This window comes from Rhinolophus hipposideros (assembly GCF_964194185.1).
Source record: "Rhinolophus hipposideros genome assembly, chromosome: 18".
Taxonomy (NCBI): Eukaryota; Metazoa; Chordata; class Mammalia; order Chiroptera; family Rhinolophidae; genus Rhinolophus; species Rhinolophus hipposideros.
The window spans coordinates 51,552,041-51,579,573 of record NC_138064.1 but is presented as its reverse complement, the minus strand read 5'-3'; the positions used below and the strand labels follow the sequence as shown (position 1 = coordinate 51,579,573).

The 27,533-nt window shown below is 36.6% G+C and overlaps 1 protein-coding gene across 1 annotated transcript in view; it reads left to right on the top strand.

The window, feature by feature from the left end:
* PNPLA8 (patatin like domain 8, phospholipase A2) overlaps positions 1 to 17,539 on the top strand; it is a 52,211-nt gene extending 34,672 nt beyond the window's left edge. The window contains 1 exon segment of the mRNA XM_081079720.1: positions 15,662 to 17,539. Coding sequence (XP_080935846.1) covers positions 15,662 to 16,005 — 344 coding nt within the window. The 3' untranslated portion in view covers positions 16,006 to 17,539.
* The last annotated feature ends 9,994 nt before the right edge of the window (positions 17,540 to 27,533 follow it).

Genomic DNA, 27,533 nt, shown 5'->3' with positions numbered 1-27,533 from the left:
AGCTGGCACTATACATAATTGTTGCAGCATTATTGACTGTAATCTCTATGCTGCACTTTACATCTCTGACTGTTTTGTAACTACCAATTCATATTTATTAATCCCTTTACATTTTTAACCCGGTTCCCCCAAATCCCTCTGCTCTGGCAGCCTTTAGTTTGTTATGTGTATCTATGAGTCTGTTTTGTTTGTTCGTTTAGTTTATTCTTTAGATTCTATATATAAGTGAAATCATATGGTATTTGTTTTTCTCAGTGTGACATATTTCACTTAGCATAATATTCACTACATCCATCCAAGTTGTCATAAATGGTAAGATTTCATTCTTTGTTATGGCAGAGTAATATTCCATTGTATATATGTACTACATCTTCTTTATCTAATTGTCTATTGACAGGCACTTGGGTTGCTTCCATATCTTTGCTATTCTAAGTAATACCACAATGAACATAGGGGTGCATGTATCTTCCAAATTAATGTTTTGAATTTCTACAAGTAAATACCCAGAAGTGGGATTGCTGGTTCACAAGGTAGTTCTATTTTTAATTTTTTGAGGAACCTCCAAACCATTTTCTATAGTGGCTGCACCAGTTTGAATTCCCACCAACAGTACACAAGGGTTCCCTTTTTTTCACATGCTTACCAACATTTGTTGTTCGTTGATTTCTTTTGATAATAGCCCTTCTGACATGTGTGAGGTGATATCTCATTGTAGTTTTAACTGGCATTTTTCTGATGACTAGTGACGTTGAGCATCTTTTCATATGTCTATTGGCCATCTCTATGTCCTCTTTGGAGAAATGTCTATTCACATCCTCTGCCCACTTTATGATTTGTTTTTTTGTGTGTTGTATGAGTTCCTCATAAATTTTGGATATTAACCACTTATCAGATGTGTCATTGACAAATATCTTTGTCCATTCAATAGAGTCTCTATTCGTTTTGTTGGTGGTTTCCTTTGCTGTACAAAAACTTTGGTTAGATGTAGTCTCATTTGTTTATTTTTTCTTTTGTTTTCCTTGCCTGAGGAAGTAGATCAGAAAAAATATTACTAAAAACAATGTTCTGCCTCTATTTTTTTCTAGGAGTTTTATGGATTTGGAGCTTACATTTAAGTCTTTAATCCATTTTGAGTTTATTCTTATATATGGTGTAAGAAGGTGGTTCATTTTCATTTTTTGCATGTGTCTGTTCAGTTTTCCCAGCACCATTTGTTGAATAGAATGTCTTTACCTCATTGTATATTCTTGCCTTCTTTATTATAGATTAAATGACCATATAGCTGTGGGTTTATTTCTGGGCTCTCTATTCTCTGTCTCATTGATCGATGTGTCTGTTGTTATACCAGTACCATGCTGTTTTGATATCTATAGTCTTGCTGTATAGTTTGAGATCAGGTAGCAGAATACCTCCAATTTTGTTTTTCTTAAGATCTTTGTGGCTATTTGGAGTTTTTTATGGTTCCATATAAATTTTAAGATTATTTATTGTACTTCTGTGAAAAATGCCATCAGTATTTTGATAGGGATTGCATTGAATCTATACATTGCTTTGGGTAGTATGGACATTTTAAAGATGTTTATTCTTCCTATCCATGGGCACAGTATATGCTTCCATTTATTTGTATCTTCTTCAGTTTGTTTCTTCAGTGTCTTATAGTTTTCCAAGTACAAGTCTTTACTGAATTCATTTATCAGTTCTAAGCTTTTGGATGGAATCTTTAGGGTTCTCTCTATGTCGTATAATGTCATCTGCAAATAATGACAGTTTTACTTCTTTCCAATTTGGGTGCCTTTTATTTCTTTTTCTTGTCTGATTGCTGTGGCTAGGAATTTCAATATTATGTTGAATATATGTGGTAAAAGTGGGCATTGTTGTTTAGTTCCTGATCTTAGGGAGAACGCTTTTCACTTTCCTCCATGGATTATTTTGTTTCTGTGGGTTTGTCATATATGACCTTTATTGTGTTGAGGCATGTCCCCTCTATTCCCGCTTTGCTGAAAGTTTTTATTATAAATGGATGCTGGATTTTATCAAATGCTTTTATTGCATCTGTTGATGAGATTTCATAGTTTTTATCTTTTGTTTTGTTTAAATGGTGTATTACCGTAATTGATTTGTGGATATTGAATCAACCTTGTATCCCAGGAATAAATCCCACTTGATCATGCTGTATGATGTTTTTAATGTATTGCTGAATTCGGTTTGCTAGTATTTTGTTGAGGATTTTTGCATGTATGTTCATCATGGATATCGGCCTGTAGTTTTCGTTTTTCGTAATATGTTTCTCTGGCTTTGGAATCAGGGTAATGGTGGCCTCATAAAATGAATTTGGGCACTTTCCCTCCTCTTGAATTTTTTAAAATAGTTTGAGAAGGATCTGTTAATTCTTTGTTTGGTAAAATTCACCTGTCTTTTGGGAGCTTATTGATTACTGATTCGATTTCATTAGAAGTAGTCGGTCGGTTCAGATTTTCTGTGTATTTTTTATTTTGTCTTAGAAGATTGTATGTTTCTAGGAATTTATCCATTTCTTCCAGATTGTCCAATTGTTGGCATATAGTTGTTCATAATATTTTCTTGAAATCCTTTGTATTTCTGTGGTGTCCATTGTCACTTCTCTTTCATTCCTGATTTTTATTTCGGTCTTTTTTTCTTGATGAGTCTGGTTAAAGGTTTATCAGTTTTGTTTATCTTTCCAAAGAACCAGCTCTTGGTTTCTTTGCTTTTTGTATTGCTTCCTTTAACCTGTATTTCATTTATTTCCACTCTGATGTTCATTATTTCCTTCCATCTACTCACTTTGGGCTTTATTTGGTATTCTTTTTCTAGTTCCTTTAAATGTAAGGTTAGGTTATTTATTTGAGATTTTTCTTATTTCTTGAGGTAGACTTGCATTGCTATGAATTACCTTCTTAGGACTGCTTTTTTTGTGTCCCATAGATTTTGGTCATTGTGTTTTCCTTTTCATTTATTTCAAGGTATCTTTTGATTTATTCCTTGATCTCATTGTTGACCCATTCATTATTTAGTAACATGTTATGTAGCCTCCATGTGTTTGTGTGTTTTTCAGTTTTGTTTTTTGTGATTGATTTCTAGTTTCATACCATTGAGGTCAGAGAAAACACTTGATATGATTTCAATCTTCTTGAATTTATTGAGACTTGTTTTATGACCTAACATGTAGTCTATTTTGGAAAATGTTTCATGTGCACTTGAAAAGAATGTATTTACTGCTGCTTTGGGGTGAAATGCTCAAAAAATATCAATTAAATCCATGTGGTCTAGTGTATCATTTAAGGCTGCTGTTTCCTTAGTGATTTTCTCTATGCGAGATCTGTCCATTGGTGTCAGTGGGGTGTAAAAGGCCCCTCCTATGACTGTATTACTGTCGAGCTGTCTCTTTATGTCGGTCAATATTTGCTTCATATATTTAAGTGCTCTTATGTTGGTTGCCATAAGTGTTTAAAAATGTCTGTTCTCTTGTTGGTTTGATTCTTTTATCTTTATGTAATGTCCTTCTTTGTCTGTTATTATAGTCTTTGTTTTAAAGTCTATTTTGTCTGGTATAAGTATTGATACCTCAGCTTTTTTTTTTTTTTTCATTTGAGTAAAATATATTTTTCCATCCCTTTACTTTTAATCTGTGTGCGTCTTTCCGTCTGAAGTGGGTTGTTTGTAGACAGCATGTTTATGGCTCTTGTTTTGTTATCCATTCAGTTACCCTATGTCTTTTGATTGGAGCATTTATTCTATTTACACTTAAAGTGATTATTGATGGATAACATATTTATTGACATTTTATGATTCATATTTTTGTTCTCTTTTCCCCCCTACTTCTTCTTAAAGAAATCCCTTTAACATTTCTAGTAATGCTGGTTTGGTGGTGATGAACTCCTTTAGTTTTTTCTTGTCTGGAAAGATCTTTATCTCTTTTTCAATTTTAAATGATAGCTTTGCTAGGTAGAGTAGTCCTGGTTGTAGGTCCTTGCTTTTCATCACTTTGACTGTTTTGTGCCAATCTCTTCCTTCCTTCAAAGTTTCTGTTGAGAAATCAATTGACAGTCTTATGGCATCCCCCTTGTAAGTTACCAGTTGCCTTTGTCTTGCTGCTTTTAGGATTCTCTCTTTGTCTTTAACCTTTTTGCCATTTTAATTATATGTGTTGGTGTGGGCATGTTTGAATTCATCTTATTTGGGACTCTCTGTGCTTCATGGATTTTTATGTATGTATCCTTCACCAAGTTAGGAAAGTTTGCAGTCGTTATTTCTTCAAATAGATTCTCATCCCCTTGCTTTCTCTCTTCTCTTTCTGGTACCCCTGTGGTGGGAATGGTTTTACGCTTGATGTTGTCCCAGAGATGTATTAAACTTACCTTCATTTTTCTTGATTTTATTTTTCTCTCTCCTTTTTCTGTTGGGTGTTTTCTGCTAGCTGTATGCCAAATCTTTGATTCAATCCTCTACTTTTTCTAGTCTGATGATGATTCCTTCTGTTGCATTCTTCATTTCAGTTATTGTATTTGTCATTTCTGATTCTTTTCAATGAATTTTTATCCTTTTTTGTGTTTACTGTTTCTTTGTTGAAGTTCTGAGTTCATCTATTATTCCACTAAGTTAACTGAGCATGTTTATAACCATTGTTTTGAACTCTGTATGTGGTAGGATGCTTTCCTCCATTTTGTTTAGTTATTTTCCTGGAGTTTTCTTCTGTTCTTCCATTTGGGATGTATTTCTTTGTTTCCTCATTTTAGCTGCCTCTCTGTGTTTATTTCTGTGTATTAGGTAAATCTGTATCTCCGCAGTCTGGCCAGGTGGCCTCGTGTAGTTGGTTCCTTGTGGGGCCCAGTCTCCCTTGTCACCTGTGCCAGGTGCTCCAGGAGTGTCTCTTGTGTGGGTTGTGTGTGCCCTCCTGTTGTAGTTGAGCGTTGATTGTTTTTGGCATGTCAGTGGGTGGGATTGACCCTCAGGCTGACTAGCTATGGGGTTTTCCCCATGTCCACTGCTTTGGGCTGCTGTGCAGCGGTCCTTACCAGTGGACTCTGGTGCCTGCTGAGACCACCCTTTGGGTGTGCCTGCGCTTCAGTGCTCTACAGCCGACCTTCAGATATGTTGGCTCCAGGGCCTTTTGAGAGGGGCTCCAGTATAGGCACAGGTCAGCCACAGCCTGTGACCAGCTGGAGACTACCTGGTAGGAGCTACAAAGCAATTTGCAGTTGGTCTTTCCCTGTGCTGGACCTAGAGGCACTTGGGAGAAGCCATGCTGCAAATACAGGAGGGTTGCCATCAGTTCTGGTCCTGGGGTGCTTCACAAAAACCCCAGGACACCCTGACGCCTGCTGCCACCTGCCAGCTCCCAGATTGCTCAGCTGCTGATAGAGCCTCGTATGGTATGCAAGATGGGTGAGGTGGGTTCTCAGGCAGTCACAGGGTTAAAGTGAGCGGAGCTCACCAAGCCAATGCAGGTTCACATTTGGCCATGTGGGGGAGGGCTCAGCACTGGGAAGATGGCACCCACCTGCCAGCTGCATGGCAGGAGGATTCTACAGGGGAAAATGACGGCTGTCCCTCCAGTCCTCACCCTGAAGCCCCACAACTCAGTCTCTTTCTCTGTGTCTCTGACTCCTTCCAAGTAACTGTCCCTCCCCTGGAGCCCAGAGTGAGTGCCTGAGAGTGAGTCTGTGGGTAGGCCCTTTAAAGGGATGTCTGGGTTTCCCGCAGGCTTCTTTCCCACCAAGATGGTCAGTGTCCCCACTGTTTTTCATAGCCAGATATAGTGGGGGCTCCTCCTCCTGGCATTGGTCCTCCTGGCTGGGGAGCCTGGTGGGGGCCTGGGGTCCCTTGCTTTTTCAGGGGGAACCTCTGTTGCCGAGATCCCTCCTGCTTCTCAGCTGCCACACATAGGTATGGGGCTGGCCCGTTTCATGTCTCCGCCTTTCAGCCAGTCTCAACATGGCTGCTCCTTTACATTCTTAGCTACAGGACGTCTGTTCAACTAAATTTCAGATGTTTCTCCAGGTTGATTGCTCTATAATTCAGTTTTAATTTTAATACGGTCACGGGAGAAGGCAAACACAGCATTTATCTCCTCTGCCATCTTGGATCCTCTATAAGACGTAGCCTTTGAATATATCTCTTCTCCCCTTCTCAGAATGCATCGCCTATATAAAGTGTGTCTAGCTACACTTTAATTCTTGCTGTTCCTCAAACTTGCTAAGAAGTCTCCTGCCTCTGGGCCTCTGCACTTGCTATATTCTCTCTCTGTAATTCCGTTCCCAGATATATGCTTGATTCACTCCCTTATTTCATTCAGGGAGTGCTCACATGTGATTTCCTCAAAGAGACCTTTCCTGACCACTTTCCAACCCCCTCACCATCTCACTCTGACCCCTTATCCTGTGTCTGTCTTTGTTGTTTCTTTTCTTGGAGCATTTATCTCATTATGGATACACACACATACACATTAATATATGTATGTATTTATATATTATTTATATTTGTTTGTATTTATTATTATTTATAATAATATTAAATGCATTTACATATAAATATATATTATATGTATAACATATAATTAAATATTTGATATATGCATAGTTAAATATTTAATATATATAAATTGATTACATATTTGCTTGTTTAATTGTTTATTATCTCTCTACCCTACAAGCGTATAAGGCAGAAACTTACCCATTTGACTATGGTAACTTCAATGCCTAGCACTTTGTAGGTGGTCAGTGAGGATTTGTTGAATTTCTAGTTTTGACCTTGAGATCTAGATCTCATTTTACTATTTTATTTTTAATCCTATATGAGATCAGTTACTAAATTTAAAAAAAAGAGTTGTTACTGCCTAACAGCGCTGTTGCTTCTGAACCTCATTTTTCACACGTAATCATGTTATTAGCTAATTCATTAACCTATGTGAGTATCTTAAATTCCCCACTAAGGACTTTTATCTGTTAAATGATAACCCAGGAAAAGTTGATGTACTGGATTTTTCACTGTCAAATTTTGTTGTCAAAGCAATAAAATACCCTTACTGTAATCACTCTTCTGAGAAAAAAGAGAGCTTTAATCATCCAGTTTACTAATACTTATACATATATCTTGTGCAAGCCCTATGATGGTCTCATTTGAAATTTTTGAGAAACATGAAATACCGTCTTCATGTTAGGTTAATGAAGAATTTATATGGATATGCGAAGGACCTATATTAGCCAAAAACAATTTTGAAAAATAACAAATTTGGAGGATTTACAAGTTCTGATTTCAAGACTGTGAAACTATAGTAAGCAAGGGACTATGTAATAAGGATAGACATATAAATCAACGGGTACATAATGGCGAGTACAGAAATTAATCTGTAGAAGCTCAGCAAATTTTTGACAAAGGTAACTCAGTATGGAAAAGATACTGTTTTCAATGACTAGTACTGGGACAGTTGCTCAAGTTGAATTAAAAAAATGTATTCAATTTTTTGAATATAGTTATCTAATTGTCCCCTTACCATTGTTGACCCTTTACACCATATACAAAAATTTACTTGAAATGGATCATGGACCTAAGTTTAAAAGCTAAAACTATAATTGACAAAAAAAAATGGCGGCGTGAGGTGAGCCTCTGTAGCGCTCCCCTGGAATTTACAACGAATCGGACAACAATAACTCCACAAAGGACTCCTTGCACAGCAGACAGGCAAGACGAAGAGGCCGACTACTGAATTCACCTCCACGTGGGTGAATCGCGCGAGCGGGGGAGGAGGGAGAGGAGAAGTGCGGAGACGGAGCCGCGCGGGCGCAGGACACAGACGTAGCTCAGTGCTCGGAGCCCGCTGCGCCCGGATCTTCCGCACCTGCGGGAGAGGGAAGGACTCGGACTGCTAAGGCTCCGCTTACGGCCCACAGGGCTGAGGGGGCAGCATACAAAACCGCTGAACCCAACGCTCGCTCACGGCAGACCTCGGAGCAAAGACTGAGGGAAGAGGGCTGAAATCGGCGGTTTAAGCCCTCACTGCCGAGCGGAGAACGGAAGCCTTAGGCACGGAGACTAGCCGCCCCCTCCCTACCCTCCCAGAGCTCGCCCCGCCCCCACCTGCCCGGTGCTAGAAGCGATAAAGTAGCAGTGTCGGATCAAAGGACAGAACATTTGCTGCTCTGAGAACTGTGGACCGCAGACACAGATCCGCAGCTCAACTAGTTCCGGCAAAGGGGAGGGAGCTGTGGAAGCAGGACTGGCTGTGGTGGTGGTCGCCGCCATTGCTCTGGGCCACCTCTCACAACTCACCCCGCCCCTGGCCCCACCTATCTGGGCGGATCCCTGCAGGAGTAAACAGAACTGCTGAAACAAACGGGCTCTGAATCTGGTGCAGAAAGAGCTTTGGAACTCCAAAAGCTCTTCGCATACCTATCAACCTGTTGCAGAAGACACTCCTGTAGATGTCTAGGAAGAGAAATAGTAAATCAGTGATTGCCATGAATAACCAAGGCAACAAGATAGCTCAGAAAGAAAGTGAAAAGTCTCCAGAAAAGGAACTTAGAGATATGGACCTTTGTGATTTAAATGACAGAGAATTCAAGATCGCAATTCTGAAAAAACTGAACGAGATGCAAGAAAACACAGAAAGGCAGTTTAATGAACTCAGAAACACAATCAAAGAACACCATGAGCATTTTACAAAAGAGATTGAAATCTTGAAAAAGAACCAAATAGAATTTCTGGAGATTAAGAACTCAATAGAAGAAATTAACAATAAAATATCCAGCTTAGGTAGTAGAGTTGACCAGATGGAGGAAAGAATCAGTGACATTGAAGATAGGAACCTGGAATTTACACAGAGGGAAGAAGAAAGAGACTTGAGACTTAAAAGAAATGAAACAACTCTACAAGAACTTTCTGACTCCATCAGAAAGAGCAATATAAGAATAATGGGCATACCAGAAGGAGAAGAAAGAGGGAAGGGAACAGAGAATATATTCAAACAAATCGTCGATGAGAACTTCCCAAACTTGTGGACAGAACTGGATCCTCGAATCCAAGAAGCAAATAGAACACCTAATTACCTCAATCCCAACAGGCCTTCACCAAGGCACATTGTATTGAAGCTGTCTAAAATCAATGACAAAGAAAGAATCCTCAAGGCAGCCAGGGAAAAGAAGACGGTAACTTACAAAGGAAAGCCCATTAGATTATCATCAGATTTTTCAGCAGAAACTCTACAAGCTAGGAGGGAATGGAACCAAATATTCAAACTATTGAAAGAGAGAAATCATGAGCCAAGAATAATATATCCAGCAAAGATCTCCTTTAGATATGAAGGAGGAATAAAGACCTTTCCAGACATCCAGAAGCTGAGGGAATTTTCTAATACACGACCTGCACTACAAGAAATACTAAAGGAGGCTATTAGACCACCATCAACAGGGACAACTTGTGGCAACCAAAACATAAAAAGGGGGAGCGTAAAGGCCTGAACTGGAATATGGGAATAGAGAAAGTAAGCGTACTGAAGAAACTGGAATACTCTAAATATCAAACTTTCTTTTACATAAACTCAAGGGTAACCACTCAAAAAACATCCAAATCTGAAATATATACTGTAATAAAAGAAGAAACAGAGGGAAACATCATAGAATACTACCACACAGAAATAACAGACAACAACAAAAAGGCAAAGAAACAATGGAGACACAGCCTTACCAGAAAACTAAAGACAGAATGACAGGAAATCCTCACATATCAATAATCACCCTAAATGTAAATGGACTGAACTCACCAATAAAGAGACACAGAGTAGCAGATTGGATCAAAAAACTAAACCCAACCATATGCTGCCTACAAGAGACACATCTCAGCTACAAGGACAAGCATAGACTCAAAGTGAAAGGGTGGAAATTGACACTTCAAGCGAATGGTACCCAGAAAAAATCAGGTGTAGCCATAATGATTTCCGATGAAACAGACTTCAGGGTGAAAAAGATAACAAGAGACAAAGATGGACATTTCATAATGGTAAAGGGGACTATACAACAAGAAGACATAACAGTCATCAATATTTATGCCCCCAATCAGGGAGCACCGAAATATACCAAGCAACTACTAACAGAACTAAAGGGAGAAATTGACCAAAACACAATTATACTAGGGGACTTAAATACATCATTGACAGCTATGGATAGATCATCCAAACAGAAGATAAATAACGAAATCGCAGCCCTAAATGACACATTAGATGAATTGGACATAATTGACATATATAGAGCACTTGATCCTAAAACATCAGACTATACATTCTTTTCTAGTGTACATGGAACATTCTCAAGGATAGACCATATATTGGGACACAAAATCAGCCTCAGCAAATTTAAGAAGATTGAAATCATACCAAGCATATTCTCTGATCACAAAGCTTTGAAATTGGATATCAACTGCAAAAAGAAAGCAGGAAAAAACACAAATACATGGAGATTAAACAACATACTTTTAAAGAACGACTGGGTCAAAGAAGAAATTAGAGGAGAGCTCAAAAGATACATAGAAACAAATGACAATGAAAATACATCCTACCAAAATTTTTGGGATGCCGCGAAAGCAGTTTTAAGAGGGAAATTTATATCATTACAGGCCTATCTCAAGAAACAAGAAAAATCCCAAATAAATAACCTCATGTTACACCTTAAAAAACTAGAAAAAGAAGAACAAGCGAAACCCAAGGTCAGCAGAAGAAAGGAAATAACAAAAATCAGAGCAGAACTAAATGAAATAGAGAACAAAAAGACAATAGAAAAAATTAATGTGACAAAAAGCTGGTTCTTTGAAAAGATTAACAAAATCGACAAACCCTTGGCTAGACTCACTAAGATAAAAAGAGAGAAGACACTAATTAACAAAATCAGAAATGAAAAAGGGGAAGTTATCACGGACACCACAGAAATACAAAGGATCATCCAAGAATACTATGAAGGACTATATGCCACCAAATTTAATAACTTAGAAGAAATGGACAAGTTCTTAGAAACATATAGCCTTCCAAGGCTGAATCATGAAGAACTGGAAAATCTTAACAGGCCGATCACCAGTAAGGAAATTGAATCAGTCATCAAAAACCTTCCCAAAATCAAAAGTCCTGGACCAGATGGCTTCACCAGTGAATTCTACCAAACCTTCAAAGAGGATCTAATACCAATCCTGCTCAAACTCTTCCAAAAAATTGAAGAAGAGTCAGTACTCCCTAACTCATTTTATGAGGCCAACATTACCCTGATACCAAAACCTGGTAAGGACAACACAAAAAAAGAAAACTACAGACCTATATCTCTGATGAATACAGATGCTAAAATCCTAAACAAAATTCTAGCAAATCGAATACAACAATGCATTAAAAAGATTATTCATCACGACCAAGTGGGGTTCATCCCCGGGGCACAAGGATGGTTCAACATTCGCAAATCCATCAATGTGATACATCACATAAACAAAATAAAGGACAAAAATCATATGATTCTATCAATTGATGCAGAAAAAGCATTTGATAAGATACAACATCCATTTATGATTAAAACACTTACTAAAATTGGTATAGAAGGAAAATACCTCAACATAATAAAGGCCATATACGACAAGCCCTCAGCTAATCTCATAATTAATGGTGAAAAGCTGAAGCCCTTTGCTCTACGTTCAGGAACACGACAAGGTTGTCCCCTATCACCTCTGCTTTTCAACATAGTGTTGGAAGTCCTCGCCAGAGCTATCAGGCAAGAGAAAGAAATAAAAGGCATCCAAATTGGGAATGAAGAAGTTAAATTGTCACTCTTTGCAGATGACATGATGCTATATATAGAAAACCCTAAAGACTCCACCAAAAAGCTATTAGAAACAATCAATGAATATAGTAAAGTTGCTGGCTACAAAATCAATGTACAAAAGTCCATTGCTTTCCTATATACCAACAATGAAATCTCAGAAAAAGAGATAGAAAAAACAATTCCTTTTGCAATTGCAGCAAAAAGAATAAAATACCTAGGAATAAACTTAACCAAGGATGTGAAGGATTTATATGCTGAAAACTATAAGACATTTTTGAAAGAAATTGAAGAAGACACAAAGAAATGGAAAGACATTCCGTGCTCATGGATTGGAAGAATCAACATAGTTAAAATGGCCATATTACCCAAAGCCATATACAGATTTAATGCAATCCCCATTAAAATCCCAATGGCATTTTTTAAAGAAATAGAACAAAAAATCATCAGATTTGTTTGGAACCACAAAAGACCCCGAATAGCCAAAGCAATATTAAAAAAATAGAACAATACTGGAGGTATCACACTCCCTGATTTTTCCTTGTACTACAGGGCTACAATAATCAAAACAGCTTGGTATTGGCGGAAAAACAGACACATAGACCAATGGAATAGAATTGAGAACCCAGAAATAAAACCACATAAATATGGACAGATAATTTTTGACAAAGAAGCTAAAAACATACAATGGAGGAAAGACAGCCTCTTCAATAAATGGTGCTGGCAGAATTGGATAGCTACGTGCAAAAGAATGAAACTGGACTGCTATCTGTCACCATGTACCAAAATTAATTCAAAATGGATCAAAGACTTAAGCATAAGACCTGACACAATAAACTGCATTGAAGAAAACATAGGTACTAAACTTATGGACCTTGGGTTCAAAGAGCATTTTATGAATTTGACTCCAAAGGCAATGGAAGTAAAAACTAAAATAAACAAATGGGATTATATGAAACTGAAAAGCTTCTGCACAGCAAAAGAAACTATTGACAAAATAATGAGACAACCAACTGAATGGGAGAAGATTTTCGCAAACAGTTCCTCTGATAAGGGGCTAATATCCAAAATATACAAGGAACTCATGAAACTCAACAACAAAAAAACAAACAACCCAATTGAAAAATGGACAGAGGACCTGAAGAGACATTTCTCCAAAGAGGATATACAAATGGCAAATAGACATATGAAAAAATGCTCAACATCGCTAATCATCAGAGAAATGCAAATGAAAACCACAATGAGATATCACCTCACCCCAGTCAGAATGGCTTTCATCAACAAAACAAATAGTAACAAGTGTTGGAGAGGCTGTGGAGAAAAAGGAACTCTCATACACTGTTGGTGGGAATGCAGACTGGTGCAGCCGCTATGGAAGGCAGTGTGGAGGTTCCTCAAGAAATTACGAATAGAATTACCATATGACCCAGCAATCGCTCTCCTGGGTATCTACCCCAAAAATATAAAAGCATTTCTCTATAGAGACACGTGTACGCCAATGTTCATTGCAGCTTTGTTTACGGTGGCCAAGACATGGAAACAACCAAAATGTCCTTCGATAGATGAATGGATAAAGAAGTTGTGGTACATATACACAATGGAATACTATTCGGCGTTAAGGAAAGATGATATAGGAACATTTGTGACAACATGGATGGATCTCGAGAGAATAATGCTAAGTGAAACAAGTCAGACAGAAAAAGCAGAGAACCCTATGATTTCACTGATATGTGGTATATAAACCAAAAAGAACAAGACAAACAAATGAGAAACAAAAACTCATAGACACAGACAATAATTTAGTGGTTACCAGAGGGTAGGGAGGTGGGGGGTGGGTGATGAGGGTAAAGGGGATCAAATATATGGTGATGGAAGGAGAACTGACTCTGGGTGGTGAACACACAATGGGATTTATAGATGATGTAGTACAGAATTGTATACCTGAAATCTATGTAAATTTACTAACAATTGTCACCCCAATAAAATTAATTTAAAAAAAAAAAAAAAGCTAAAACTATAATAAAACTTCTAGAAGAATACCCTGGAGAAAATTTTACTGGCCTTGGGCTAGGTAAAGATTTTTTAGATAGGACACAAAAAAGCATAAAGCAAAAAAAAAAGAAAAAATGAGTAAATTAGACTTCATCAAATTACAAATTTTGCTCTTCAAAAGACATTTTTAATAAAATGAAAAGACAAGCTATAGACTGAAATAAAAATATTAGTGAAACATGTATCTGACCCATTATCAGAACCAAATATATAATCAGATCCAAAATATAGAGAATTCTTACATTATATACATAAAGAATATGTAAAGGAGAAAACAAATTCAACGAAAAAAATGGGCAAAACAATTGAGTAGATACTCCATTGAAGAAGGTATACAAATGACTAATAAGCACATGAAAAACTTCTCAACATCAGTAGTCATTAGTGAAGTGAAAATTAAAACAATTAAAAGATACCACTACACATCCTCTAGAATGGCTAAAATTAAGACTGACAATACCAAGTTTTGGTGAAGATGTGGAGCAGTGGGAAATCTGATGGGTGGAATGCAAAATGGTGTAGCCGTTTGGAAAACAGTGTTACGGTTCTTAAAAAGATAGGCATACTTCTATCTTATGATCCAGCAATTTTATCCCTGGGTACTAACCCAAGAGAAATGGAATCACATATCCACAAAAACTTAGGTGCAAATGTTTATAACAGCATTATTCCTAATAACTAAAAACTGAAGAGAACCAGAGCTAGAGAGAACAAATTGTGCTGTGTTGTACAATGGAATACTACTCAGCAGAAAAAAAGATGGAACTATTCACACTTGGATGAATTTGAAAAGCATTTTGCTAAGTAAAAGTTAGACATAAGGGCTATATCCTTATGATTCTGTATATGTGAAATTCTAAAAAATGCAAAGGGTAAGGGTGGACCAACTATAAAGAGCCATGAAGGAACTTTCTGGAGTAATGGAAATATTCTGTCATGATTTTTGCAGTCGTTACATAAGTGTATGCATTTATCAAATCTTGTCAGATTAAAATTGGTGAATTTTGTATGTAAGCGGTGTGATAAAAAAATACAGTGAATGTTGCTGCTGAGTGACATGTGATGGAAAGGAAGGGATCTTCCATACGGGAAGTGGCGTGTTGAACTTGTGTGACAAGTTTCAACTTGTTCGGTGCAGTCAGTTGGACATGAGCTATGGTTGAGAGAAGGTGTGTTTTAAAGTGTGCGGTAAAGCATCCTCCATCATGACAACGCTCTGTGTCATACATCACTTCTGGTATATGGCAATTTCTGTCAAATAAAAACAGTACGGTGTTTCCTCATCCACCTTATTCACTGCATCTGGCACCATGCGACTTCTGGCTCTTCCCCAAAGTCAAAATGATCCAGGACATCGAGGCAGCCATGAAGTGCAACTAAAGACACTCATGAAAGAGGACTTCCAGAAATGCTTCAGAAAGTGAGGCCGAATGATGGGATAAGTGTATTCGAAGCGAGGGGGAACATTTTGAGGGGGATTAATGGCAATGTGTCTTTTAATATTTTTTTATTTATTTAAACATTCACCATATTTTTTTATCACACCTTGTAAATTATGCCTCAATAAAGATGATCCCAAAAAATTTAAAAAGGTTAGAAAGGTGTTTCAGTGTGACCAAAAACAGAACAGCATACTGGAGCAAGTATTCTAATTTAGCAGAATTATATGAAGTATTCTGGGAGATGCATTTTATTTTACAGTTACACTCATTATTATGGATATCTTACTTTCTACTGTTAATTAACTGGAGTGATGAAATAAGCAAGGCTTTGTAATTTGTCCTAAAAGAAGATAATTTTAAATAAAGATAAAATTAGATCATTGCAGAAAAATTCAGTTTTTTTATCCACCCTATCCTCTCTGTTTGTTTTAACAGAAGTCCATATAATGCTTGACGGCCTGTTACCTCCTGACACCTATTTTAGATTCAATCCTGTAATGTGTGAAAACATACCTCTAGATGAAAGTCGAAATGAAAAGCTGGATCAGCTGCAGTTGGAAGGGTTGAAGTACATAGAAAGAAATGAAGAAAAAATGAAAAAACTTGCAAAAATATTAAGTCAAGAAAAAACAACTCTGCAGAAAATTAATGATTGGATTAAACTAAAAACGGACATGTATGAAGGCCTTCCATTCTTCTCAAAACTGTGATGAGTATATATATATGTTCTCAGAGATGAAGGCCTGTTCAGAAGACCCACCGAATTCAATAAGGAATTGTAGGGTTCAGCATGAGTTAACTGTAAAATACTTACACATTCTAAGGAATCCTGAAAAAGACCATGCTTGGACCAGCTTTCACAGCACAGAGGGTATGCTATGTTACAGAATTCATAAGGGAATTCTTATGGGAATTTATAGGTTTTTATGATGTTAATAATTAAGTGTGCTTTAGGACTCTTATTGTGCTTGTTGGTTTTAGTAGATATTGGTGTTATATTGTTTGATGTTTGAAAATTTATTAATATATGTGCCAAACAAGAACTGAAAATATATTAGACTAGGTATTTTTGCTTTGTCACTGTAATCATGTTGAATTTATTTGATCATTGATTTTCTTCCATATGGAAAAGCTAATTTCTTCTTAAATTTACATCACATGTTTTCAGTAGCTACATTTTGCAATTCAAGTGTTGCCTTTTACTGTAATATCATTTAAACAAATGCAGAAGAGTGGAATTTTTCTCTATCAAAGGACTTTTACATTTGAAATGTGAAAGAACCAGGTACAGTTTTCTATTCAAACTTTATTTCAACATTGTTTGGTTCAAAAAGGTGAAATTTTAATCAATCACTTTTTCCTCTGAAATTTCAAGATAATGCTGTATGTTAACTTGTCTAGCTCTAGCTTATCATTCACTGTTATAAAATTAATTATTTGAATTTACTGAGACTATATCCCTGTAATTAACAAAAATAAACTATTGAAATAATCTATTGTTAAAAGGCTGTCATTTTAAAATTATTTATTGTTCATAATGTAGCTGCCCATCTCTTTGTAACATATGAATATACCTGTCAACTATATGCTTAAAAAAATAATTAGGCTTCTTTTACCTATTAACTCCTTTAGCTTGTCTGGATTTCACGGAGGTTAATAACGTATACACCAACTCGAATCATTGTTTATGCCAACCAAATTCATCTTTGTTGTGTTAGCTATCTGCCTTTTAAATCCTTACATCATGTTTAGATTTGTCAAGAAAAATGAAAAGAGGTAAGTGCCCTTTGCATCCTACATATAAACTAAAGTTAACCCCTGTTGCCTGGATTATCATATTGCTTCTCTGCAGCGTTCATTCAGAGGCAGTGAGTATGGTTCAGAGTGCTGAGGGCAGCTGAGATGGGTGCTAATCTCAGTGCTGATGCAGAGTCCTTCTGTTTGTGACCGTGAGGAAGGTGGACAACTTCTTTGTGCTTCAGATGTTTCATTTGTAAAATGAGGAAAGCTAGCTCTCAGATATTATTTGCTCTTCTTTATGGCAACCTAAAAATTAAATTCTGCAAATGTACAAGTGAAAGATAGGAAGAAATGTGAAAATGAATTGTCAGGCCTACACCAATAAAATATCTGTTCTTTTCAAAAGCAAAACGGAAGAATAGTCTATTTTAGAAATAAAATGAAATAAACTCTCCAACTCATCAATTATATAAGAAATATAAAGAATAAAAATTGTTCTGATGCTCAGGCCTTCTTGGATGTCTCAAAATTCTTATTTCTGTAATAAATGATATGCTGGTGATATTCCAGTCTGTTCTTGCTGCCGATACTATTCTGTTAAAAATAGTGTCCCAGAAAGAGTTGTTTCTAGAGGCATATGGGCTGAGTAGGATTTCCCCTAGTGGGTGGAGAGGGCCCAGCCTGGGTTACAATTACACTGAGCATTTCTTCCCTCCCACACCACATTTTATCCAGGAGAAAGTAGATATCCAAGGAATCTGAGCACGAAGAAAGTCACAAAAAGTCAGCTTGCAGTCTGACAGAAAGTATCTTACAACTTTGTTTTAGTGGCAGGATGGAGGAGCGCCCTTTGAGCCTTCCCATTCCCCAGCAGCTACTGACAGCTGCCTCCCCTTTTCACTTACAGAGCTGCCGATTACTGAAATAGCTAGGACCCTAGAGTTTGAAGCTCAAAATTTAACCTAACCTGCTATGCCCTAAAAATACTTCTAGTCAGTTTTGAGTATTTCACAAGTATCAGTGCTAGTAATACGACTAAAAACATTGATTTTAACATCCAAATTATATTTTTTAGATGCAGCATAATTAAATATGAAGCTACCAATGATTTCTAAAGATAATGTAAAATAATCCTTTCAGATAACCAATACTGCATATTCATATGCAACGAAAAAGACTTGTAAATGAAAGAAAAGTACAGATAATTAGAAATTAGAATTTCTGGGTATTTGTAACAAACCAAATTTCATACACAATACAGTAATATTTAATGCATTTTACATATATGTGTCTATCATAAAATAAGGTCATTTGCCCCAACATGATCCAGTTCACCTGTTTTACAGCTGAAGTTAACTCTCTGTCCCTTGTTTTTTCTTGGCTGATTATTTCCCTCTTGAATAGCAGTACAATATATAAGTGTGCTCTGGCCATATCTCCTTTCTTAAACTACCTAGGCTGGCACCTAAGGATGTTCCCATGTCCTTGTTCCTGTTTCTTTAGCTCTTTTCACTCTCTTAACAAAAGATCCACCCAGTTGTGTAGTGCACCAGTTTTCACTCCTTGTTCCCATTTGTACTTGAAACTGGTTATCTGAAGAACTATGTAATTCACCTGAGATAACCCTCATTTTATAATGAAGCAGGAAAGAACACTTCTGAAGGATGGGAACTTGCTACCGTGCAGGTTACGGATAAGCATAAATGTGTTTTAAGTATTTTCTTAAGTATCATCTATACAAGAAACCTGAATATTTTTATTATGAATGGCCTGTATGCCAAGCACTGGACTTAAAGCTCCATGTCCATGATCTCATTAGGTCATATTCCTGTGAAGATGGCACTATTTCTTTTCCTTCCACCTTTGCACCCATCTCCCCAACAAGGAGGTACAATTATTATGCCTATTTCCAGGTAAAGAAATGAAGCCTATAGCAAGTTAAATAATAGTGAAATGAAGAAAATTATAAATATTTTTAACTTTTTTATTTCTCCCGATTAGCTAGGTTCAAAAGTTCATTATTTATTATATAAACAATCAACTGCCATGTTTATTCCATGCCTGACTTCACCCATATTTGATCAATTCCTACTTTAATTTGGCATCATCCTCTTTTGAAGCTTTATTGAAGTATAATTTTCATGCCAAAAAAGTCATCCATTGTAACTGTACAATTCAGTAGTTTTTAGTAGATTTATAGAGTTGTGTAACCATCATCATAGTAGAGCAGTTCCATTATCAGAAGTTCCCTCATGCTCATTTGTAGTCCTTGCCTGCTCCTGTCCCCAGATGCAGACAGCTACTGATCTGCTTTCTGTCTTTATAGATTTATCATTCCTGGAAATTTCATATAACTGGAATCACACAATATGTAATCTTTTACATTGGCTTCTTTCATTTAGAACGTTTTTGAGATTCATCCAGGCTTTCGCATGTATCAATAGTTGGCTCCTTTTTATTGCTGAGTATAGCATCCCATTGCATGGATACACAACATTTTGTTTAATTCACAAGTTGATGATCATTTGAATTGTTTTCAGTATTTACCTCTGATGTATAAAGCCATTGTGAGGATATGTGATTTCATTTCAGTTGAATAGATATGTGGAAGTGGGATTGCTGCAGTTATGTAGTAAGTGTATGTTTAACCTTTTAGAAAACAGCCAACCAGTCTTCCAGAGTGTCTGTACCATTTTACATTCCTGTCATCACTACGAGCGTTCCAGTTTCTCCTCATTTTCTAACAACCCTGGATATTGGTTGTCTTTTTAATTATAGCCATCCTGGGCATAAGTAATGCTATTTCATTTGGTTTTAATTTGCAGTCCCCTAATGACTATTGATGTTTAGCATCTTTTCAACAAATACTGGTTGTACAAATACTAGCTATTTGTACATCTTTGGTGAAATGTTCATTCAAATGTTTTGTCCATTTTAAAATTGGTTTGTCTACTTATTACTGAATTGTAAGAGTTCTTTATATATTCTCGATTCAAATCTCTTGCCAGACACAGGATTTGCAACTGTTCTCCCAGTCTGTGGCTTGCCTTTTTATTTTCTCAATAGTGTCTTTTAAAGCAAGCATACCAGTTTATAATTTTGATGAAGGTCAGCTTAGCATGTTTTTTATGTGAACATACGGTTATTCTCAATTTAAATTATAACTAGACTGTACGATAAGGTAGTTTAGAAAAGCATTCAGTTTACACTGAAGTATTTTATTTCAGTTTGTTCTTTTGAGTTGATTTTGTGTCTGGTGTGAATAAGGGTCAATTTTCATTATTTTATTTAGTCATTCAGTCAGTCATTCATAGGGATATCAAGTTGATCCAGCCCCGTTTGCTGGGGAAAAAAAGAAAACAAAAAAACAAAAAACAACCCTCTCACCACTGAATTGCCTTTGAATTTTTGTCAAAAATTTGTTGTCTTTATATTTGAGTCTATTTCTGAACTCTATTCTGTTCCACTGATCTGTATGTTAACCCTGTGCTAGTACCACACTGTCCTGGTTACTCTGGCTATATAAGTTTTGAAATGAGACAGTATAATTATTTTGGCTCTGCTGGTTCCTTTGCATTTTCATATAAGTTGTAGAATCAGCTTGTCAGTTTACACACACACACACACACACGTACACACAAGGCCTGCTGGAATTCTGGTAGAGATCATTGAATGTATAGATAAAGTTGAAACAACCATCATATTAACAATATATTTTTTTAAGATTTTATTGGGGAATAGTGTGTACTTCCAGGACTTTTTTTTTTCCAAGTCAATCGTAGTTGTGGAGGGCGCAGCTCAGCTCCAGGTCCAGTTGCTGTTACTAGTTGCAGGGGTCTCAGCCCACAATCCCTGGTGGGAGTCAAACCGGCAACCTTGTGGTTGAGAGGACACGCTCCAACCTACTGAGCCATCTGGGAGCTCAGCAGCAGCTCAGCTCAAGGTGCCATGTTCAATCTTAGTTGCAGGGGGCAGAGCCCACCATCCCTTGCGGAAGTCAAGCAACCTTGTGGTTCAGAGCCCACTGGCCCATGTGGGAATCGAACCGGCAGCCTTCGGAGTTAGAAGCGTGGAGCTCCAACCGCCTGAGCCACCGGGCAGACCCCATATTAACAATATTGAGTCTTTCAGTGGTGTCTGTCCTTTGAAGCATAGAATGAACATGGACCATCTCTCCATTTTACATATTTTGAAAAGTTTTCCTCAGCAATGTTTTATAGTTTTCAGTGTACAAATCTTGCACTTTTTTGTAAAATTTATTTCTAAGTATTTATTTTAATACAATTGTGAATGGAATTGTTTTTTTTTATTTCATTTTCTGATTGTTACTGGTATGTAGAAATATATACATATCATAATTGTAGCTCTGGTGATAGCATGATTTTCCAGCTTGTGAATGATCAAACTAGTAATGTTACAGTGACGTAATCCATGAAGTATGGGGAGGGTGCTACAGATTATGAAAAATAATTGCAGTATTATCATCATGGTCTTACTGATAATGCAGGACTATGATAGTTCTGGGTTATTTTTATATTGGGGCAGTGAACATTTAAAAGTGTTCAGTTCTAATGTGCAACTACATATATACATGTGTATATATGTATATTATCACATTTACATTACTGTGTTATTTTGACATAAAGATATGTAAATCTCTAGTAATGCTATTTATTTTTAAAAAGTCACATCGTGGCTTCTGGTTTAGATTGTATTAGGTTGGTGCAAAAGTAATTGCAGGTTTTGCAATTACTTTTAACCTTTTGAACCACAATTTTGCACCAATCTAGTATTTTATTGTTGCAGGCACTCAGTAACTGGTGAGTTGCTGAGTTACACTTTACCATTTTATTTTATGTTATTCTTACTTAAAATGTTTTGAATCTATTTCTGATTAAATATGGTGGATTTCATAAGAGTTCAATAAAAATGTGAATTACAAACTGTTTTAGAGAACGGCATATTAAGTTATTAATACATTTTTTAGATTAAGAAGTAAGGAATTAGAGAGCATGCTTTCCTTGTTTTCATATTTTTTCATTGTGGATTCCTGTGCTGAATACATAATTAATGAAACAAAACATTGTGACATAGGCTCAGCAGTTGTGAACTATGAAGTGTAAAAGTTCCTGAGTTGTATATATTTAAAACAGGCGTAAGTGATGAATTTAAAATATGACAGAAAATAATAAACATGAAAGCTCATCTTAGGTTTTCTGAATTTGTGGAAAATGCACATTCTTATTTTTTCTTTACCACTTAACAGAATAATAACTAAGACATTTTTAATAGTAGAAATTGCCATTTGCCTTATTTTTAAGTTATTTCTGCGGCTGCCCTAATTTACCTTTGTTTTTTCAAATGTGCGTGATTCTGACAACTTCTTGCTCCTTGTGCCTGGCAGCCATTAAATGTGCGGACTCCTGCTTTGCTGCCTTGTGCCTGACAGCCAGACATTTGAGTGCTGCTGGATACCAGGAACGGGGTTCAGCAGACTCCTGTCTCAGCACAGTTAATTCCCGCGGTGAGCCCACGAGGTAAATAGCACATCACTGTCCTTCCCTTTCTTAGAAGGAAAACGTTTCCCAAGTTATCGCAGTAGGAAGTGGTAGAGCTAAGATGAATCCATTTTCTTAGCCACAACTCTATCATTCTTTTCTAGAATGTCCTTTCCTGAAATGTTGCAAAGTGACTTCACATCCAGTTTACTAAACTAAATCGGTTAACTCTTGGGTTGAATCGATGAAGAAGTCTTAATTTCAACATCAAATTGTGTTATTCTCCTTATGTCCTCATCTGCCATAGTGGTCCTCTTCTAAAGAGTGGCCTTGCCTGCCTCGTGGGAAAGATTTGAAAACCTGGGGGAGTGAGGAGAGGGTGTCTGGAAGAAACTGACGCATTTAGTCTCCAGTAGTCAGAGCCGTGCATGTTACGCAGTGCACGGGGCACAGGACAGCCCCTCGCAATGGAGAGCTCTCCACGCCAAAAATCCAACATTGCTCCTTTACAGAAACTATGAGCTGCTTTTCCACAGAGTGCAAATAGGAATTTCTTCCACAAGAAATGAGGATATACTTTGCCCAGAGAGGGTGCCTAAACCATTTGGAAAATTCTGTTTTGATTTTTTCCCAACAGTAATTCTTTTTGCATTCATTGCTCCTTGTTCTTTTTTTTTTTGCCAAGTTTAGATACAACTAAACAGTTCACTTATTCACACTTTTTTTGGACCAAATTTATGGTAGTTACTTTCATGACTAGGAAATAGGAAGGAAGAAGATCACATTAAAAAACAGTTTGTTCTGTTCCTGGCAGAAGCTGTCCACCATTCAGAAAAGACTCAGAGAGTACAGATGTCCCTGGACTAAACTTGCATGTGCTGGTCCAAGGGTTTAACATGCATCCTTTTCAGAAGTCACCCTGACTGCCTGGTTCATTATAGTCTATTTAGCTGATGCATTACTGAAGTTTGTCACACTCCACAGGTAGGTATTATTATTTTGGATAATTAGTTAAAAATTATTAACTGTAATGTTGACTTGCCTTCATGATAAAAATCCTTAATACAGACTCATTCCTTGCCTCTTGACAATATATATCATGAGATGTATTTTAAAGATTTTATTCTGACTGAATATGAACAGGTGTCATGGTCCAAATGGATGAGAGTTCCAGTAACAGTAGTAGCTGACATTTAGCCACTTAAGAACAATGTTAGGAGGTAAGTACTATCACCATCCCTATTTACATTAGCGCTGAAATTATGACGGCGAGAAAAGTCATATTTCTTGACTGCTGTTAAGACCCTGTATCCTTCCTTAAAAAGAAACAAATAGCCTTCTCATTATCAATGGGAAATTACAGATCATAGTCTGAGCATGTAATTTAGATATAAATTGCATATCTACAACAGCAAATGCTGCAATATGCTTTCACATATTCTGACCTAACCTAATCATATTTAAATGCCTGATTTGTATTATTTAGGCAATTTTCGAGGATCAAACCAAGATAAATGTACCTATCTTACAAAAGAATAAAATGGGAAGTTAAGTTACTCTTTATAGCACTCTTTCTTAGAGCACACATTGCTACTGACAATGTTTGTAAAAGGCAGAGTGATTAACTGGAATCCGAAAGTCCATCCAATTATCTGAAACGAGTAAAGCTGTATCATCTTATATGACATATTCCCAGCACACTTTGTTCCAGAGTAGTGTTTAATGTCGCATTGTAATTAAATTACCCATCGAAATAATTTTTAAAAACTGAGTACAATTGAACACATACCTTGACCAAACAGAATATTAAAGAGGGTAAAACAGAAGTCACCAAGTATTTTTTCTAGGCCAAGATCCACAGTCCTTGGGACTAAGAAATCTCACATGGAAAGTATCTCATCTTTCATTATGTTTTGTACAATTGGACCACATTTTTAAATACAAATGTCTAGGGTAACAAACATAATCACTGGACTTTTCTGTTTGTGGTAACATATATGAACAATCTAAAGAATTTGTAATCAGAAGTTTCTCAAATTGAAAAAGTTCAATAAAACCAGTATAACTTACATCTGTCGGCCTTTCAGATTTGTTCTTAAAAACACAAGATTTTTTTTTTAAATAAAACGAGTAGAATTAACAGCCATTTAAAATCATTTTTTTTTCTGTGTCTCAATCATTAAAGTCACATTCTTGTAAATCACAGATGCTCTTATTTTGCTAATTTTGATAAACACATTTGGTATCAGGATACAATTAATCTATACACATCTAAATGCCTTTAGGCCTCCATTTCCGATGGTGAATTATGTGCAAAGGGCCCAATGCTGACACTCCAACACTGTAAACGCAATGGAACTTTATGTTTGATTAGTATGTAATACAAATATTTGGGTATATATGCAGATAGAGTATAACAAGGAAATACATACTTCAAAGGTTTTGATGAGGTTTAGGTAGTACAGAATTTTGTTATAGGCTTATACCATTATTATTTTTTCAGTATAGGGGAGTGGCTATGGCCTGATATTCAGTATTTTTCCACACATTATTGCAGACAGTGCCCCTCATGTCTGAAATAGTGTGTGGAAAAATACTGTTACCAACTCAGCTCAAAGAATAAGAGCTCAACTCCAATTCTCTTTAGAGTAATTTTCACGAGACAAGTTGCTTTTTTAAAAGTATATCTTGTATGCACTGCAGTCATTTGAAAACATCTGCTAAAGTCATGATTACAATGTTAAAACATATAGATAAAACTATTACATGTGCTTTTTTATGAAGCATGAAGGAAAATTCTCATTGGGCAACATACATGTAATTGAAATAATGTATATTTGTCTAATTATGCATGTATCTAATTATGCATTCCCACCCCAACTCGTCATATGCTTCTTAAAATATTTCACAGCCTTTAGCACCCTGGTAGGTAGAGTATATAGGTCCTTAATAAATATTTTTATTAAGTTAGGCTTAATTGAACAACCTGCCTTACACCATTATGAGGAAATGGGGAAAATGAAAATGCTTTAAAAAATACTTTCTGAAACAATTTACTTTTAAAAATCTGAACATGGGGCTTGTTCCCTATGCTGGTGGTAGAATTGCTGGGGTCGTTTTCCTCAGCGAGACCTTCCCAGATAATAAAACTTGCACGAGTTACAAAGTCTGTCATTTCCTTCCACCTAGCATCTGAGGTTAACATTATTCATACAATTTGCATGTCTTATATCTGGACAGGAACTCAAATACAATCCTCAGGGCACAGAAGAAAGGTTTCTTTTGTTTGAAATGTGAGCTTTTTCCTACCTCTTCCTGACTACTATCTGTTTGTTCCAAAAGCATATTTCTCTTTCCTCATCACTGCCCACTAACTTGAAGTCTTCCTCATTTTGTCAGATTGAGGCTTTTTATTGGCTACCTTGCTGCCTAGATCCTTAAAGATAGACCTTATTTTAGTAAATTTATGGTAGGGGCGTCTGCACCTTCAATGAACACTTACTGAAGCAATACATTTGGATACAACACTTTCTTATAGTTGCATACAGCATTTATATACTTTCCAAAACATCTTCAGATACATTTCTTCATTTTATTCTAACAACCATCCTGCGGGTTTGGTGAATTTGTATTCTTTCTCAATATTGCACAAGAGTTGTATTTTGTGAGATTTGCTTTTATTTTTCTAAAATGGGAGTCATTCATCATCTAAAGACCATTTGTTAAGTACCCACTTGTATCATTAATCTTAATCTGAATGAGATTTCAGCATATTAAAGAATTTGTCCTCTGAAACTTGTACGAATATCTGGATGTCAGCAAAACCAGCCATACAGTGAGTGTACCCTGTGCACTTGGGAAAGACGCAAAGGGAGCCACGTTGGCACAGGGCTGTCAGTGTTGTATCCAGTTCCTCTAGCTGCCCTGGTCACAGCCCACAGGAGGTAGTAGGTTTTGCATTTAAGAGGTTTTTGTCAAAACTTGAATGGGTTAAAAATGAACCCTTAGACAAGTTACCATCTCCCTGAGAGTTTCCTCACCTGAAAAATGCAGAGGTCAAAGTGCCTGGACTGTAGTAGGTACTCAATAAATAATAGTTATTATGTTTGTTGTTCTGGGCAATTAAGGTATTGAGAAGTACATTAAATAATTGTTACTGCAATATACAGTTCTAAAAGTGCATATTTCTCAAGTACAGTGACACAGAGCTGAGTTGTGTGACACTCCTCCCCTCCAGTCCATTAACGTGGAATCATTTAATATGACTCATTTTTTATTTTTATGCATTAACTTTTGTTCTGTTACAGTGTACCATATGATGCATTGCTAGAAACATTAACACTAGCATTATACTTTGGGGATGTAAATTGAGCATATAAATAATGCCAACTCTTGTTTATGTGAAAATAATGTTACAGATCTTGGAGACAAGCACTCTTGTTGCACGTGAATTATTACATTCTGTGCTATTGGCTTCCAGATAATTTTAAATAATTTTCAATGCTCTTGTTTCTGAAATTGATGTTAAAATAGAACATCAATCATGAATTTAGAAACCGTAAACCTTACATGTTTTATTTATGCCAAAAAAAAAGATGCTTTAAGACACTCAACAAATTTTATTTCCCTTAGGTTGCGGAAGTTACTAATTAGGCAGGTCATGCTATTTGAAATGAAGCCAGTTAGCTGTGAAGAAATGAGTCGTCGTCGGTCTCCCTGCTGTTACCACCTCTAATCCTGACTGCAGAGCCTGCTCCCTTCACACAGAAACAACTCCATGAAGAAGTGTAGAAGAGGCAGTCCCTTCCAGTTCAGTGCAGGTTACATGGCAGGCACTTTTGCAGGCAGGGAATGAACAGTTTCCAGAGAACACATTTATTTTTGTTGTCCTGGATCTGGTGATTTCCTCTTCCTATGTAGCTGAGGAAAGAAGTTCTTTGTGCTGTCTTTGTGCATAGTGTGTTTCGAAACTTACTGTTTTTTAATAGAGTGCCCTCATT